We start from the raw sequence: 15,092 nt of genomic DNA on the forward strand, positions 1-15,092 counted from the left end.
TTGTCACTCAGTTGCAAGATCTCTCACGTTCTGAAGCTCAAGAGTCAATGCCTGGTATCAGAGGCAACTGCATTTTACAAGTAAGACTTATTTCGCTCTTTAAAATTGCTCTGAGAAGTTAATTCAAACGAAAAGTAATCTTTTTTAAATGCTAAGAGCCTTTGCGGAGCAAGAAATATGACTGTCCTTTGAACTAATTCTTTCCTACATTTGCCTCTGGGCTGTTGCTAGATCCATTTTTAAGGCAGTATCCATTTTAGGTGGTTAACAAAGGAAGCTATAGTGCATGTAATACTAAGGTACCACAGAGAAGATGGAATGACACTGATATATCAATATCATTTTCACCGACTTTATTAAAGGTAAAGGCTTCATCATTTCCACCAGTTTCTCCAACTTTGACAATCCAAAGTCTGCTCTGGAAAATTTTCATGACTTGTTGATCACATTTAGCGCTCCTATTACTGAATAATGGCTAAAGATTTTTTTGAATTGCATGTTAACTAATTCCAATGGGGGTAAATTCATCTGGATTTCAGTGGCTCCATGCTGAGGATGCTGAGTAACTTGACATATAGATGTATTAAATATTATACATTTTTTTCATACTGTTCTTTGGCCCCCTAAACAGCATCACACTTGGTATCCTCAGACTGACCATGATCAACTTGACCTCAGTGAGTGGATTCATCCTCATGTGGTTTCCTGATGAGCATAAGTTTCAGATTTTACATGTTTTGCTGTTTTTGGTGACATATCTGCTGGCCTTGACAGGTAACCTCCTCATTATCACCATCATTACCTTGGACCGTCATCTCCAGTCCCCCATGTATTACTTCTTGAAGCACCTTTCTCTTCTGGATCTCTGCTTCATCTCTGTCACAGTCCCCCAGTCCATTGCAAACTCACTTATGAACAATGGGTACATTTCCCTTGGTCAGTGCATTCTTCAGGTTTTCTTCTTCATAGCTCTGGCCTCATCAGAAGTGGCCATCCTCACAGTGATGTCTTATGACCGGTATATAGCCATCTGTCAACCACTGCAATATGAGGCCATTATGGATTCCAGCACTTGTAGGAGTGCAGTGATAGCTGTGTGGATTGCTGGGGGCCTCTCTGGGCTCATGCACACAGCCATTAACTTCTCCATACCTCTCTGTGGGCAGAGAGTCATTCACCAATTCTTCTGCGATGTCCCTCAGATGCTAAAACTAGCTTGTTCTTCTGAATTCATTAATGAGATTTCAGTGGCTGCATTCACAACCTCAATAGCACTTATCTGCTTAATCTCCATTGTACTCTCGTACATTCACATCTTCTCAACAGTGCTGAAAATCTCATCAGCTGAGGGCCGGACCAAGATCTTCTCCACCTGCCTACCCCACCTATTTGTAGTCACCTTCTTCCTCTCAGCTGCAGGCTTTGAGTTTCTAAGACCCCCTTCTGATTCTCCATCAGCTATGGACCTCATGTTCTCCATATTTTATACTGTGGTACCTCCAACACTCAATCCAGTCATCTATAGCTTACGGAATAAAGCCCTGAAGGCAGGTCTGAGGAAGGTGCTGTGTCCAAAGAAGAATTTGCTCAGAGAAAGATATGCTTAAAAGTCATGTTTAAACTCTAAAGAATCATACAAATAAAAGACATTGTTATTATGTTTCATATTGAAGAGGGGTGAATCTGGTTTCTTCTCAGAACTCTCAACTTGTCTATTTTGTACATTCTTGTCAAATATAATTATTCAATATTTAACATGTTATGTTTCTAAGAATATTGGCTTTGCTTCTTCCCTCCAATTCAAGTGTTATTTTAAGGCATTGTGATGGTCAATTCTAGGTGTCAACTTGACTAGATTAAGGAATACCTAGAAACCTGGTAAAGCATTATTTTGGGGGTTGTCTATGAGGGTGTTTCCACAGGATATTAGCATGTAAGCCTGAGTGGACTGGGTGGGAAAGATTTGCCTTCAATACAGGCAGGCATATCCATTCCACGGAGGGTCTGGAGAGAACAAAAACGGAGGAAAAACTGAATCTCTCTATCTGCTGGAGCTGGTATATACTCTCTCTCCTGTCTGTGGACGTCTGAACTCAAGACTTCAGCCTTTGGGTTCCAGGACTTACACTAGCAGCACCCTGGCTCTCAGAGCTTTGGCCTCTGACCGAGAATAACACCATCAGCTTCTCTGGTTCTGAGGCTTCTGGACTTGAACTGAGCCACGCTACCAGCATCCAGTGTGCAGATGGCCTGTCGTGGGACTCCTCAGCCTTCACAATCGTGTGAGTCAAATCCTCTAATAAATCCCCTCTTATATATTTTTATACATATCCTATTGGTTTTGTCTCTCTGGAGAACCCTGACTAATTCAGGCATCTTTTAGAAATTTCTCTGAAGTAAAAGAGAAAGACAATTAATTTGGGGTTTGGCTTGTATAATTTAAAGATGGCTATTAACAAATAGCTTATATACTGCCATCCGATGAAGCTAACTCTGTCAATATGATAGTAGTGTATATCCATGGTGCATGTATGAGATTTCCAGTGGGCCTTCTAGTTTCCTATCCATATTAAGTTTCCTTTCCTATTAAGTATTATAATAGTTATTTCGACAATTTATTCAGTCCCTAGTAAATGTCAGATGTTTTTTACACATTTTTTTTAACCCAGGAAAGCTATTCTTTTAGCTATGCCATGTTGTCCCCATTTTACCAATGGGGACAATAAATTTAGGAGAGATTAATTCTGCTGAGATTTCTCAAATTGTGGTAAAGCTGTAATTCAAGTGAATGTTTATCTGACTAAAAGGTCATTTATTTACCTTCGCTCATTGTAAATGCTTTGTGAGTATGTATTTATGTGTGCATGTGTGTATGTGTGTTGGATGTATATCATCTATAAGCATAAGCACATGCTAGTATAATCTACTAATGAAATAGTTATCAGGTATGTGCTTCTCCATTACTGGATATGTTTATATTTATTTAATTCTTCTTCTGATCCATACAAGAGTTGACAGGATGGTTTACAGAGTTAGGCAGGGGATGACCCCTGGTTCCATAGAACAGAACACAGATGAGCTGCATATGAAGAGATCAAACCCATGAATTATAAGCTAATGAGTCACAAATCTTGTGACTAAGAGCATTTGATTAATTTGGAGGTAATGCTGTAATTTTTTTCAAGAAAGGCTTATAATTCCCAAGACTACAAAACTGAACTGATCCCCTCAATTTTGAGGTAAATCAAAGTATATGTTCTGACAGTGGGAATGAGCAGTTGCTGAGTAACGGGGGGGCAGTATTTTTATATGGCTTTTAAAATTAATTGTTGTAGTATCTACACATGCATACAGATGAATGAGTTTTCTGTTTGTTTTTGAAGGTTATACATTTCTTCTCTTTCAGTATGAAATTGGAATCGATAATAAAAACTATGAGTGCCATATTTTGCAGGCCTGGAGTGTGGTAAACCTCTATTCCTCTTTCTTTCTATATGCATTTTTTAAAAAGAACATATCATTTAAACAGGCTACATATTATTTGCAGAAAATTCAAAAACAGAGCTAAACAAACTAAAATTTAAAAGTAAGCCACCAATTCATGGCAAATGACAAGTATTGTGTATGAATGTACTTCTAGATATTTTCTATTCATGTGTATGTATGTGTAGATGTATTCTGATCTCACTGAACATAATTGATAAGTTCTTTTGTTATGAAATAATGTCATTTAGGATGTTTCTATATAAATACATAAAATTATTTTAATTGCTGCATGCTATATTTAACCCATGTCCTATTTAAAATGTTTCCCTTTTTATTGTCGTTATACTAAACAATATTTTGATGAACATCTTAGTTTATATACATATTTGTACATGTATACAATTAACTCCTTAAAATACATTCCCAGTAGTAGAATTGCCTCTTCTCCTTTCTCCCATCTCCTACATGTGTTCAATATATCATTGCATCTTTCTGGGTGCCCAGCGATCTAATTTTTTTGTGTGTAGATTTTATTTTTGAGTTTTTTATTAAACCATTTAATCCGTAGTATTGTCAGGTTCATACTGTGGAATAATTTGCTCATAGTCACAGTTGATAAGTGATATGTCATGTATATTGCTTAAGAAAGAAAAAGAAAGAAAGAAAGTATGAAAAGGCCTAAACAATTCCTTGAACTTCCAGAATACTAGAGATGGGGATGAGATGGGGGGGGCGGGTTATTTGGGGTAAAGGGCAAAAAGAAAAATCGTGATTTGTAATAATAATATGCATATAATAAATAACACTTTAAAAGTGATCTGATTTTATCTCCTCTAAATTAGGGAAACTTTAATATGATGCATTAGAACTAAAAGTTAATTACAGGAAGTGTTTTTCTCTCACAAAGATGATTTTTAAATTCTTAATGAAAGGAGAAAAATGGTTCTAAACAAAGATTATCAACATTGTAGAATTTCTTGCTTATTTAAGTGAGGTAATTTTGAGCTAGACTTTATGGGAAAATAGTCCTGGAGCGTCATCAATACCCCCAGGTAAATATAATGTACTATTTGTAAAGAATGTCCGTATTCAACCCAGGTAAGCCACCCAGAGATGGCCAGTTGACAAGGAAGGAAAATGTTTGCAAATAAATTTACAAGTTAATCTTGGGGGCCATGCCTATCAATAATCAGGTTATCATTGGCAGTTTCTCCAATTTGCTCTTTGTTCAACTATTTGTTCAGTCCCAGTTTTGTCACCTCAATAAATAGCTCTTATGTCCTTCCAGTTGTTCAAGTCAGATTCTTGAATATTTCCTTTTACTCAGCTCCCATATCTAATCAATCAGTAATTATTACTGATTACATCTTTCATCTCTACTGCCATGTCCAGACAAGCATTATCCTAGCATTGGAACGGTCTCATAACTGATTCTCACAAACCTTTTATTTGGAATACAATACAACTTCTATTTTTAATGCAATACGCCTTATTTTTTTTCCTTTTGCATTTTTATCAACTTTATTAAATATATATATATAAAGGATATGCAGCCATTTAGAGTGCATAATTTAGTGAGTTTTGACAATTGTATGCACCCCTTAAACCATCACCCACACTCAAGATACAGAACATCTCTATTATCCAGAAAGACTTCTGTGTTTTTTAAAAGAACTTCCTTCCTTTGCCCCTTACCTAAAGAAACCACTAATCTGCTTTTTGTCCTTGTATATTATTTGTATTTTCTAAAATAAATAAAATTATATGCACTCTTCAGTGTCAATCTTTTTCTGAGAATAAGGGTTTTGAGATTTATCCATGTGGTTGGTTCTTTTTATTGCTGAGTTGTGTTCCATTATATACATATACCACATTTTGTTTATTCATTCACTGGTCATGAACAATTGGGTTGTTTCCAGTGTGGGGCTATTGTAAATAAAATTTATATGAATATTAGTGTATTAATCTTTTTGTGGACAAATGTTTTGATTTCTTTTGAATAAATACTTAATAATAGAATAGGTGGGTTCATATGGTAGGGCTTGTTTAATTTTTTAAAAAACTGTCACACTGATTTCTCAAGTAGTTGTTACATATTACATTCCCTAGATAAAATGTGCCAGCAGTGTATGAGGGCTCCATTATTTCACATTTGCAACACTTAATATTGTCAGTCTTTTAAATTTTTTAGTTTTTTAAACATATTTGCAACGTTATATTTCTATGGTTTCATTTTGTATTTCCCTGATGACTAATAAGGTTGAGCATCTTTTCATGGGTTTATAGGTCATTGTACCTACATTTGTGAAATGTTTATTCAAATATTTTGCCTATTTTTAGAGTGGGTTGTTGGTCTTTCTATTGTTGAGACTTAAATGTATTTGTGTGTGTGTATATATATGCTGACTAAAAATACTCTATCAGATGCATATATCACAAATACTTTTTCCAGTCTTCTGTGACTGTCTTTTTATTTTTTTAAAGTTCTTTTAGAGAGTAAAACTTTTAAAATTTTGAAATTTTAAAATTCAGTTTTTCAAGTTTTTATTTTGATTCACTTTTTGGTGTTCTACCTTTAAAAATGACCTTCCTTAAGGTCACAGAGTTTTTATTTTTATGTTGCATTTTTTAAAGATGTATGGTTTAACTTTTTACCCTTAAGTTTCTGATCCATATTAAGTTAATTTTTGTGTGTGGTATAAAGTGAGAGTTGATGCTCATGCTTTTTTCATACAGATACATAGTCGTTTCAGTTCTATTTATTGAAATGACATGATTTTGCCATTGATTTGCCTTAGCACCTTCCATTGATCTAGGTGTTTATTCTTTCACCAATACTGTACTGTATTGATTACAGCAACAATTACAGCTTTAATTCTTGAAATGAGGTAGTTTAAAACCTCTATTTTTAAAAAATGGATTTGATTTTCCAGATCATTTACATTTTCATATACAGTACATAATCAGTTTGTCAATTTCTACCCCCCTCCCCCAAAAAAGCATGCTGACATTTTGACTGTGATTGCATGGAATCTATAGGACATTTTGCAGAGAACTGAAATCTTAATAGTAAGCCTTTTAATTCATAAACATGCAGTAGCTCCCCATTTTTTTAGGTCTTTAATTTCTTTCAGTAATGTTCTATAGTTTTTCGTGATGAGGTCTTGTTCCTTTATTAAATTTAATCCTAATTATTCACGTCAGTTTTTTATACAAAGTTATATATCACACTCTTTACATTTATTCAAATGTTGCAGAAATAACATTAAAAGCAAAATTCCCTCATTAACGGTGATTCCTTGAGGTTATTACTACTTCAATTTTGGTATCTATTTTTTCAAAATTTGATATATCTCTTCTTTTCTTTTACCTCTTATTATGTGGTTGGACCTCAAGTGCAGAAGGCTTAGTTAATTATATTTGTCAGTTCATGGCACCTTATTCTCATCGATATGTGTCTTTCATCTTATATTCATTTATTTATAACATTTCATCCCTATCTGTTCCCACTACCTTCCTCCTAAAGAAAACAATTATTATTAGTTTTGTGTGTAACTTTTTATGGATTGTTAATTTGTAATGGTGTTGTTGTTTGGGGATAATTAATTTTATTTTATATAAATGGTATTATAATCTTTTTGTGTGTGTGTGTGTGACTGGTAAAGGGATCGTAACCCTAGGCTTGGTGTCATCCACACCGCGCTCAGCCAGTGAGTGCACCGGTCATCCCTATATAGGATCCGAACCTGCGGCCTCAGTGCTCCAAGCGCCCCTGTGCTTCCACCGCCGCACTCACCTGAGTGAGCCACGGGGTTGGCCTGGTATTATAATCTTATTCAATTTCATACTCTTTTTCACTCAGCACAAAGCTTTTAGAAGCTATAATGTTACAATGTCTATATCTAGCCCACGTTTGCTAATCAGTGCATGGTTTTTGATGGTACAATTCCTCAATATTTTGCATACTCACTCTCCCACTGATGGACATCCGAATTGCTTTCAATCTCCCATCACCATAAGTAATGCTAAAATGTATATCATCAGATAAGTGTCTTTATGAACATGTGTAAGGATTTATTTGGTACTTCAAAAAGTTCACGAAACAATCTGTATTATCTGTATTTAATTTCATTTTTCCACAAACTTTTTGAAGTACCCTCATACCTTGGTGCATAATTGCTCAGGCCCAATGTATGAAACAATCTGAATATTTAAAGTTCCAGAATGGTTCCTCCAGGCTGCACTTCCACGTGCACAACAGCAGTGTTCTGTCATTTCCTCAGCTATGCCAATTCCTGGCACCACCCTGCCTTCTAATATTTACTACTCAAACAGACTAAAATGCTATTTTGGTTTTTTTAATTTATTTTATTTATTGAATCAAAATTGATTATACATATTTTGGGGGTTGAACATTGAGATGATTAAACCAATGTTGATTAAATCAATATTACTAGCATATATATTGTTACAAATCGTAATTATTCTTTATACCCCTTGTCCAATCTCTCCCCTTCCCCCCATTTACACCCCCTACCCCTCTCTAATTGCCCTAGATTTCTTCTCTCCTTCTGAAAGAATAATGGTTACTCTGTTAATTTGTTGCCTAGATGATCTGTCCAATGCTGAGAGATGTGATCAGGTCCCCCAATATTATCATAGAGCAGATGCTTCTGTCACTCTGAAATGGGTTTTGTGGAAAGAGACATCCTCTTTTTATCTTTGTCTCTGCTGGTGACTCTCCTTATGTCAATGCACTCCAGGGGTTGGCGGACCATCTGCGTGGTGGTTTTGGCATCTAGCTGCTTTTGCAGCAGCCATGGTTATTGCGGTGGCTGTGGTGTGTCGCCAACATGGAAGTGCTGTTTTGGGTATGCTCCTTGGCACTGGCGGTATGCCTGGTTGTGAGGTGTGTTTGGTCCCCTTCTCCATGCCTCTGGTCCCTGGGCAGGCCCCAAGGTGCTGGCACCATGTGCCTAGTTGTCAGAGAGGGGTCCAGTTCCCTTCTCCATGTCCCAGGTCCCTGGGTGGGCCTCAAGGTGCTGGCGCAGTGTGCCTGGTTGAGGGAGGGTTGTCTGGTCCCCTTAACCATGCCTCGGGTCTCTGGGCAGGCCCCAAGGCACTGGCGCCATGTGCCTGGTTGTGGGAGGAGAGTCCGGTCCCCTTCTCCATGCCTCTGGTACCCAGGTGGGCCCCGAGGTGCTGGTGTTTTGTGACTGGTTTGGGAGGTGGGTCCAGTCCCTGGCTCGATACCTCAGGTCACTGGGTGGGACCTGATGCACTGGCTTGGTGTGCCTGGTTGTGGGAGAGAGGTCCAGACCCCTTCTCCATGCCTCAGGTCCCCAGGCAGGGCCTGAGGCACTGGCGTGGTGTGCGTGATTGTGGGAGAGAGGTCTGGTCCCCTTCTCCATGTTCTGGTTCCCCAGGTGGGCCCTGAAGTGCTGGCTCGGTGTGCCTGGTTGTGGGAGAGAGGTCTGTTCCAGTTCTCCTTGCCTCAGGTCCCCGGACAGGCCCCAAGGTGCTGGTGTGGTGTGCCTGGTTGTGGGAGGGGGGTCCAGTCCCCTTCTCCATGCCTTGGGTCCCTGGGTGGGCCCTGAAGATCTGGCATGGTGTGCCTGGTTGTGGGAGAGAGGTCCAGTCCCCTTCTCCTTGCCCCAGGTCCCTGGGTGGGCTCCCAGGTGCTGGCATGTTGTGCCTGTTTGTGGGAGGGTGGTCTGGTCCCCAACTCCATACCCTGGGTCCCTGGGTGAGCCCCAAGGTGCTGGCTCAGTGTGCCTGGTTGTGGGAGAGAGGTCCGGTCCTCTTCTCCTTGCCTCATGTCCCTGGGCAGGCCCCAAGGTGCTGGCGTGGTGTGCCTGGTTGTGCGAGGTGGGTCAAGTCCCATTCTCCATGCTTCAGGTCCCAAGGTTGGACCCAAGGCACTGGTGCAGTTTGCCTGGAAGTGGGAGTGGGGTCCGGTCCATAACTTTCAGTTCTGTCCATGACCTGAAGTGATCATACCACTCTATTTTGATTTATAAATGGACAAAAATATATTAGTAAGACATCATCAGAGTAGCCCAGAGAAGATGCATTTTTTTCTTTTTTTTTTTTTCTCATTTTTTATTTTTATTTTTTTATTTTATTTTTTTTCATTTCATTTAATCATTTTATTTTATTTATTTTTATTTTTTTTCTTTTTATTTTATTTTATTTTATTTATTTATTTATTTATTTTTATTTTTTAAATTTTATTTTGTCGATATACATTGTAGCTGATTATTGCTCCCCATAACCAAGACCTCCCTCCCTTCTCCCTCCCCCCTCCCCCTCAACAATGTCCTTTCTGTTTGCTTGTCATATCAACTTCAAATAATTGTGGTTGTTATATCTTCTTCCGCCCCCCCCGGTTTTCTGTGTGTGTGTGTGTGTGTGTGTGTGTGTGTGTGTGTGTGTGTGTGTGTGTGTGTGTGTGAATTTATATATTAATTTTTAGCTCCCACCAATAAGTGAGAACATGTGGTATTTCTCTTTCTGTGCCTGACTTGTTTCACTTAATATAATTCTCTCAAGGTCCATCCATGTTGTTGCAAATGGCAGTATTTCATTCGTTTTTATAGCTGAGTAGTATTCCATTGTGTAGATGTACAACATTTTCCGTATCCACTCATCTGATGATGGGCATTTGGGCTGGTTCCAACTCTTGGCTATTGTAAAGAGTGCTGCGATAAACATTGGGGAACAGGTATACCTTCGACTTGATGATTTCCATTCCTCTGGGTATATTCCCAACAGTGGGATAGCTGGGTCATATGGTATCTATCTGCAATTGTTTGAGGAACCTGCATACCATTTTCCATAGAGGCTGCACCATTTTGCAGTCCCACCAACAATGTATGAGAGTTCCTTTTTCTCTGCAGCCTCGCCAGCATTTATCGTTCAGAGTCTTTTGGATTTTAGCCATCCTAACTGGGGTTAGATGGTATCTCAATGTCGTTTTGATTTGCATTTCCCGGATGCTGAGTGATGTTGAGCATTTTTTCATATGTCTGTTGGCCATTTGGATATCTTCCTTAGAGAAATGCCTACTTAGCTCTTTTGCCCATTTTTTAATTGGGTTGGTTGTTTTCTTCTTGTAAAGTTGTTTGAGTTCCTTATATATTCTGGATATTAATCCTTTGTCAGATGTATATTTTGCAAATATTTTCTCCCACTCTGTTGGTTGTCTTTTAACTCTGTTAATTGTTTCTTTTGCTGTGCAGAAGCTTTTTAGTTTGATATAATCCCATTTGTTTATTTTTCCTTTGGTTGCCCGTGCTTTTGGTGTCGTATTCATGAAATCTGTGCCCAGTCTTATTTCCTGAAGTGTTTCTCCTATGTTTTCTTTAAGAAGTTTTATTGTTTCAGGGTGTATATTTAAATCCTTAATCCATTTTGAGTTGATTTTAGTATACAGTGAGAGGTATTGATCTAGTTTCATTCTCCTGCATATGGATATCCAGTTATCCCAGCACCATTTGCTGAAGAGGCAGTCCCTTCGCCACTGAATAGGCTTGGTGCCTTTGTCAAAGATCAGATGGCAGTAAGTGTGTGGGTTGATTTCTGGATTCTCTATTCTATTCCATTGGTCAGTGTGTCTGTTTTTATGCCAGTACCATACTGTTTTGGTTATTATACCTTGGTAGTATAGCTTAAAGTCAGGTAGTGTTATGCCTCCAGCTTTATTTTTTTGCTGAGCATTGCTTTGGCTATGCGTGGTCTTTTATTGTTCCATATAAATGTCTGAATAGTTTTATCCATTTCTGAGAAAAATGTCTTTGGAATTTTGATGGGGATTGCATTGAATTTGTATATCACTTTGGGTAGTATGGACATTTTCACTATGTTGATTCTTCCAATCCAAGAGCATGGAATATCTTTCCATCTTCTTGTATCCTCTCTAATTTCTCTCAGCAGTGGTTTGTAGTTCTCATTATAGAGATTTTTCACCTCCTTGGTTAACTCAATTCCTAAGTATTTTATTTTTTTGGTGGCTATTGTAAATGGGCAGGCTTTCTTGATTTCTCCTTCTGCATGTTCACTATTGGAGAAAAGAAATGCTACTGATTTTTGCGTGTTGATTTTGTATCCTGCTACTGTGCTGAAATCATTTATCAGTTCCAACAGTTTTTTTGTAGAGGTTTTAGGCTCTTCGATATATAGGATCATGTCATCTGCAAACAGGGACAGTTTGACTTCATCTTTTCCAATCTGGATGCCCTTTATTTCCTTCTCTTCTCTGATTGCTCTGGCTAGTACTTCCAACACTATGTTGAATAGGAGTGGTGAGAGTGGGCATCCTTGTCTAGTTCCTGTTCTTAAAGGAAAAGCTTTCAGTTTTTCCCCATTCAGGATGATATTGGCAGTGGGTTTGGCATATATGGCTTTAATTATGTTGAGATACTTTCCCTCTATACCTAACTTATAGAGGGTCTTTGTCATGAATGAGTGTTGAACTTTATCAAATGCTTTTTCAGCATCTATAGAGATGATCATATGGTCCTTGTGTTTGAGTTTATTAATATGGTGTATCACATTTATTGATTTGCGTATGTTGAACCAACCTTGCATCCCTGGGATGAATCCCACTTGATCGTGATGAATAATTTTTCGTATGTGTTGCTGTATTCTGTTTGCTAGTATTTTAGTGAGGATTTTTGCATCTATATTCATCAAGGATATCGGCCTGTAGTTTTCTTTTTTGGTTATATCTTTACCTGGTTTTGTTATCAGGATGATGTTTGCTTCATAGAATGAGTTTGGGAGATTTCCGTCCGTTTCAATCTTTTGGAATAGTTTGTAAAGAATCGGTGTCAATTCCTCTTTGAATGTTTGGTAAAATTCTGCTGTGAATCCATCTGGTCCTGGGCTTTTCTTGTTGGGAGCCTTCTGATAACAGCTTCAATCTCCTGTATTGTTATTGGTCTGTTCAAATTTTCCACGTCTTCATGGTTCAGTATTGGGGGCTTGTGTGTGTCCAGAAATTTATCCAATCCCTCCAGATTTTCAAATTTGTTGGCGTATAGTTGTTTATACTAGTCTCGAATGATTCCTTGTATTTCAGATGAATCAGTTGTAATATCAACTTTTTCATTTCTCATTTTGGTTATTTGAGTCTTCTCTCTTCTTTTTTTTGTTAGCCATGCTAATGGTTTGTCAATTTTATTTATCTTTTTAAAAAACCAACTTTTTGATTCGTTGATCTTTTGAATTGTTTTTTGGTTTTCAATTTCATTCAGTTCTGCTCTGATCTTAATGATTTCTTTCTGTCTGCTAACTTTAGGTTTGGATTGTTCTTGTTTTTCTAGTTCTTTAAGGTGAAGTGTTAGGTTGTTCACTTGCCATCTTTCTATTCTTCTGAAGTGAGCGTTTAATGCAATAAATTTCCCCCTCAATACCGCTTTTGCAGTATCCCACAGGTTTTGGTATGATGAATCATTGTTTTCATTAGATTCAATAAATTTTTTGATTTCCTGCTTGATTTCTTCTTGGACCCATATGTCATTAAGTAGAATGCTGTTTAATTTCCATGTGTTTCTATAGTTTCCAGAGTTTCGTTTGTTAATAATTTCTAGTTTTAATCCATTGTGGTCTGAGAAGATACATGGGATAATTCCAATTTTTTGAATTTATTGAGACTTGATTTGTGACCTAATATGTGATCTATCCTGGAGAATGATCCATGTGCTGATGAGAAGAATGAATATTCTGAGGTTGTTGGGTGGAATGTTCTGTAGATATCTGCCAATTCCAATTGGTCTAGAGTCTTGTTTAGATCTTGTGTTTCTCTACTGATTCTCTGCCTAGATGATCTGTCTAATATTGACAGTGGGGTGTTCAGGTCCCCTGCTATTATGGTATTAGTGTCTATTTCCTTCTTTAGGTCTAATTGAGTTTGTTTTATAAATCTGGCTGCTCCAACATTGGGTGCGTACATATTTATGATTGTTATGTCTTCTTGATGGATCAGTCCTTTTATCATTAAGTAGTGTCCCTCATTGTCTCTTTTTATGGTTTTTAGTTTAAAGTCTATTTTCTCAGATATAAGAATAGCTACTCCAGCTCGTTTTTCTTTTCTGTTTGCATGGTAAATCTTTTTCCATCCTTTCACTCTTAGTCTGTGTGAATCTTTATGGGTGAGGTGGGTCTCTTGTAGGCAGCATATAGTTGGGTCCTGCTTTTTGATCCAGTCAGCCAGTCTGTGTCTTTTAATTGGGGAATTTAAGCCTTTTACATTAAGAGTTGTTATTGAAAGGTGTTGATTTATTCCTAGCATTTTATTGGTTGTTTGGTTGTCTTAGGTTTCTTTTGTTCCTTGCTTTCTGATTTACTGTTTGCTTTCTTTGTTTGGTGGTTCCTTAGGTTGTAGATAGTGTTTTTGTTAGCTTGTTTTCTCTTCATGAATGCCATTTTTATTATACTAGCGGGTTTAGATTTTTCTTGGGTTTTTATGGCAGTGGTAGTTATTTTTCAGGAACCAAACCCAGTACTCCCCTGAGGATTTCTTGTAAGGGTGGTCGTGTGGTAGTGAACTCCCGCAGTTTTTGTTTGTCTGAGAAATATACTATTTGCCCCTCATTTCGGAAGGATAGCCTTGCAGGGTAGAGTATTCTTGGCTGGCAATCTTTGTCTTTTAGTATTTTGAAAATATCATCCCATTCCTTTCTAGCTTTTAGGGTTTGTGATGAAAAGTCTGATGTTAACCTGATTGGGGCTCCCTTATAGGTGATTTGACGCTTCTCTCTTGCAGCTTTTAAGATTCTCTCTTTGTCTCTGAGTTTTGCCAATTTGACTATGACATGTCTTGGAGAAGGCCTTTTTGGGTTGAATACGTTTGGAGATCGTTGAGCTTCCTGGATCTGAAGATCTGTGATTTTTCCTATTCCTGGGAAGTTTTCTGCCACTATTTTGTTGAATATGTTTTCAATGGAATCTCCTTTTTCCTCCCCTTCTGGAATACCCATGACTCGGATATTTGAGCGCTTGAGGTTGTCTGATATCTCTGTCAGATTTTCTTCAATGTCCTTGATTCTTTTTTCTTTCTTCTTGTCTGCTTGTGTTATTTCAAACAGCCCATCTTCAAGTTCAGAGGTTCTCTCTTCAACTTCGACAAGCCTGCTGGTTAAACTCTCCGTTGTGTTTTTTATTTCGCTGAATAACTTCTTCAGTTCAGCAAGTTCTGCTACATTTTTTTTCAGGACATTGATTTCCTTGTACATTTCCTCTTTCAGATCCTGTATACTTTTCCTCATTTCATCATGATGTCTAGCTGAGTTTTCTTGTATCTCATTCAGTTTCCTTAGAATTATCACTTGAAATTCCTTGTCAGTCATTTCAAGGGCTTCTTGTTCTATAGGATCTAGAGTTTGAGATTTATTAACTTTTGGTGGTGTACTTTCTTGATTTTTTGTATTTCTGGTATCTTTTTTTTTGGTGTTTATTCATTGTGGCAGGGGGTTGCACAGACCACTGGTTTGAGACTAATGACTAACTAGGATGTTGCTGTGGTTGCCAATTTCGTATGGCTCCCTCCGTGACTGCTCAGTTGGCCTCTAGTGCCTTGTGTGTGTGGTTGCCTCGGGTCTTGG

The 15,092-nt window shown here is 37.8% G+C and overlaps 1 protein-coding gene across 1 annotated transcript; it reads left to right on the top strand.

Annotated features, from left to right (window-relative positions):
• The first annotated feature begins 659 nt into the window (after nt 1-659).
• On the top strand, nt 660-1,607 carry LOC134378802 (olfactory receptor 14J1-like). Its single transcript, XM_063098109.1, has one exon. It carries the CDS (start codon nt 660-662, stop codon nt 1,605-1,607), a length of 948 nt encoding a protein of 315 aa, XP_062954179.1.
• The last annotated feature ends 13,485 nt before the right edge of the window (nt 1,608-15,092 follow it).

Source organism: Cynocephalus volans, chromosome 5 (genome assembly GCF_027409185.1).
Source record: "Cynocephalus volans isolate mCynVol1 chromosome 5, mCynVol1.pri, whole genome shotgun sequence".
NCBI classification, from domain to species: Eukaryota; Metazoa; Chordata; class Mammalia; order Dermoptera; family Cynocephalidae; genus Cynocephalus; species Cynocephalus volans.

Bases quoted from the DNA above. Each gene is read 5' to 3' on its own strand.
- LOC134378802 (XM_063098109.1), top strand. From the start codon at position 660: ATGATCAACTTGACCTCAGTGAGTGGATTCATCCTCATGTGGTTTCCT.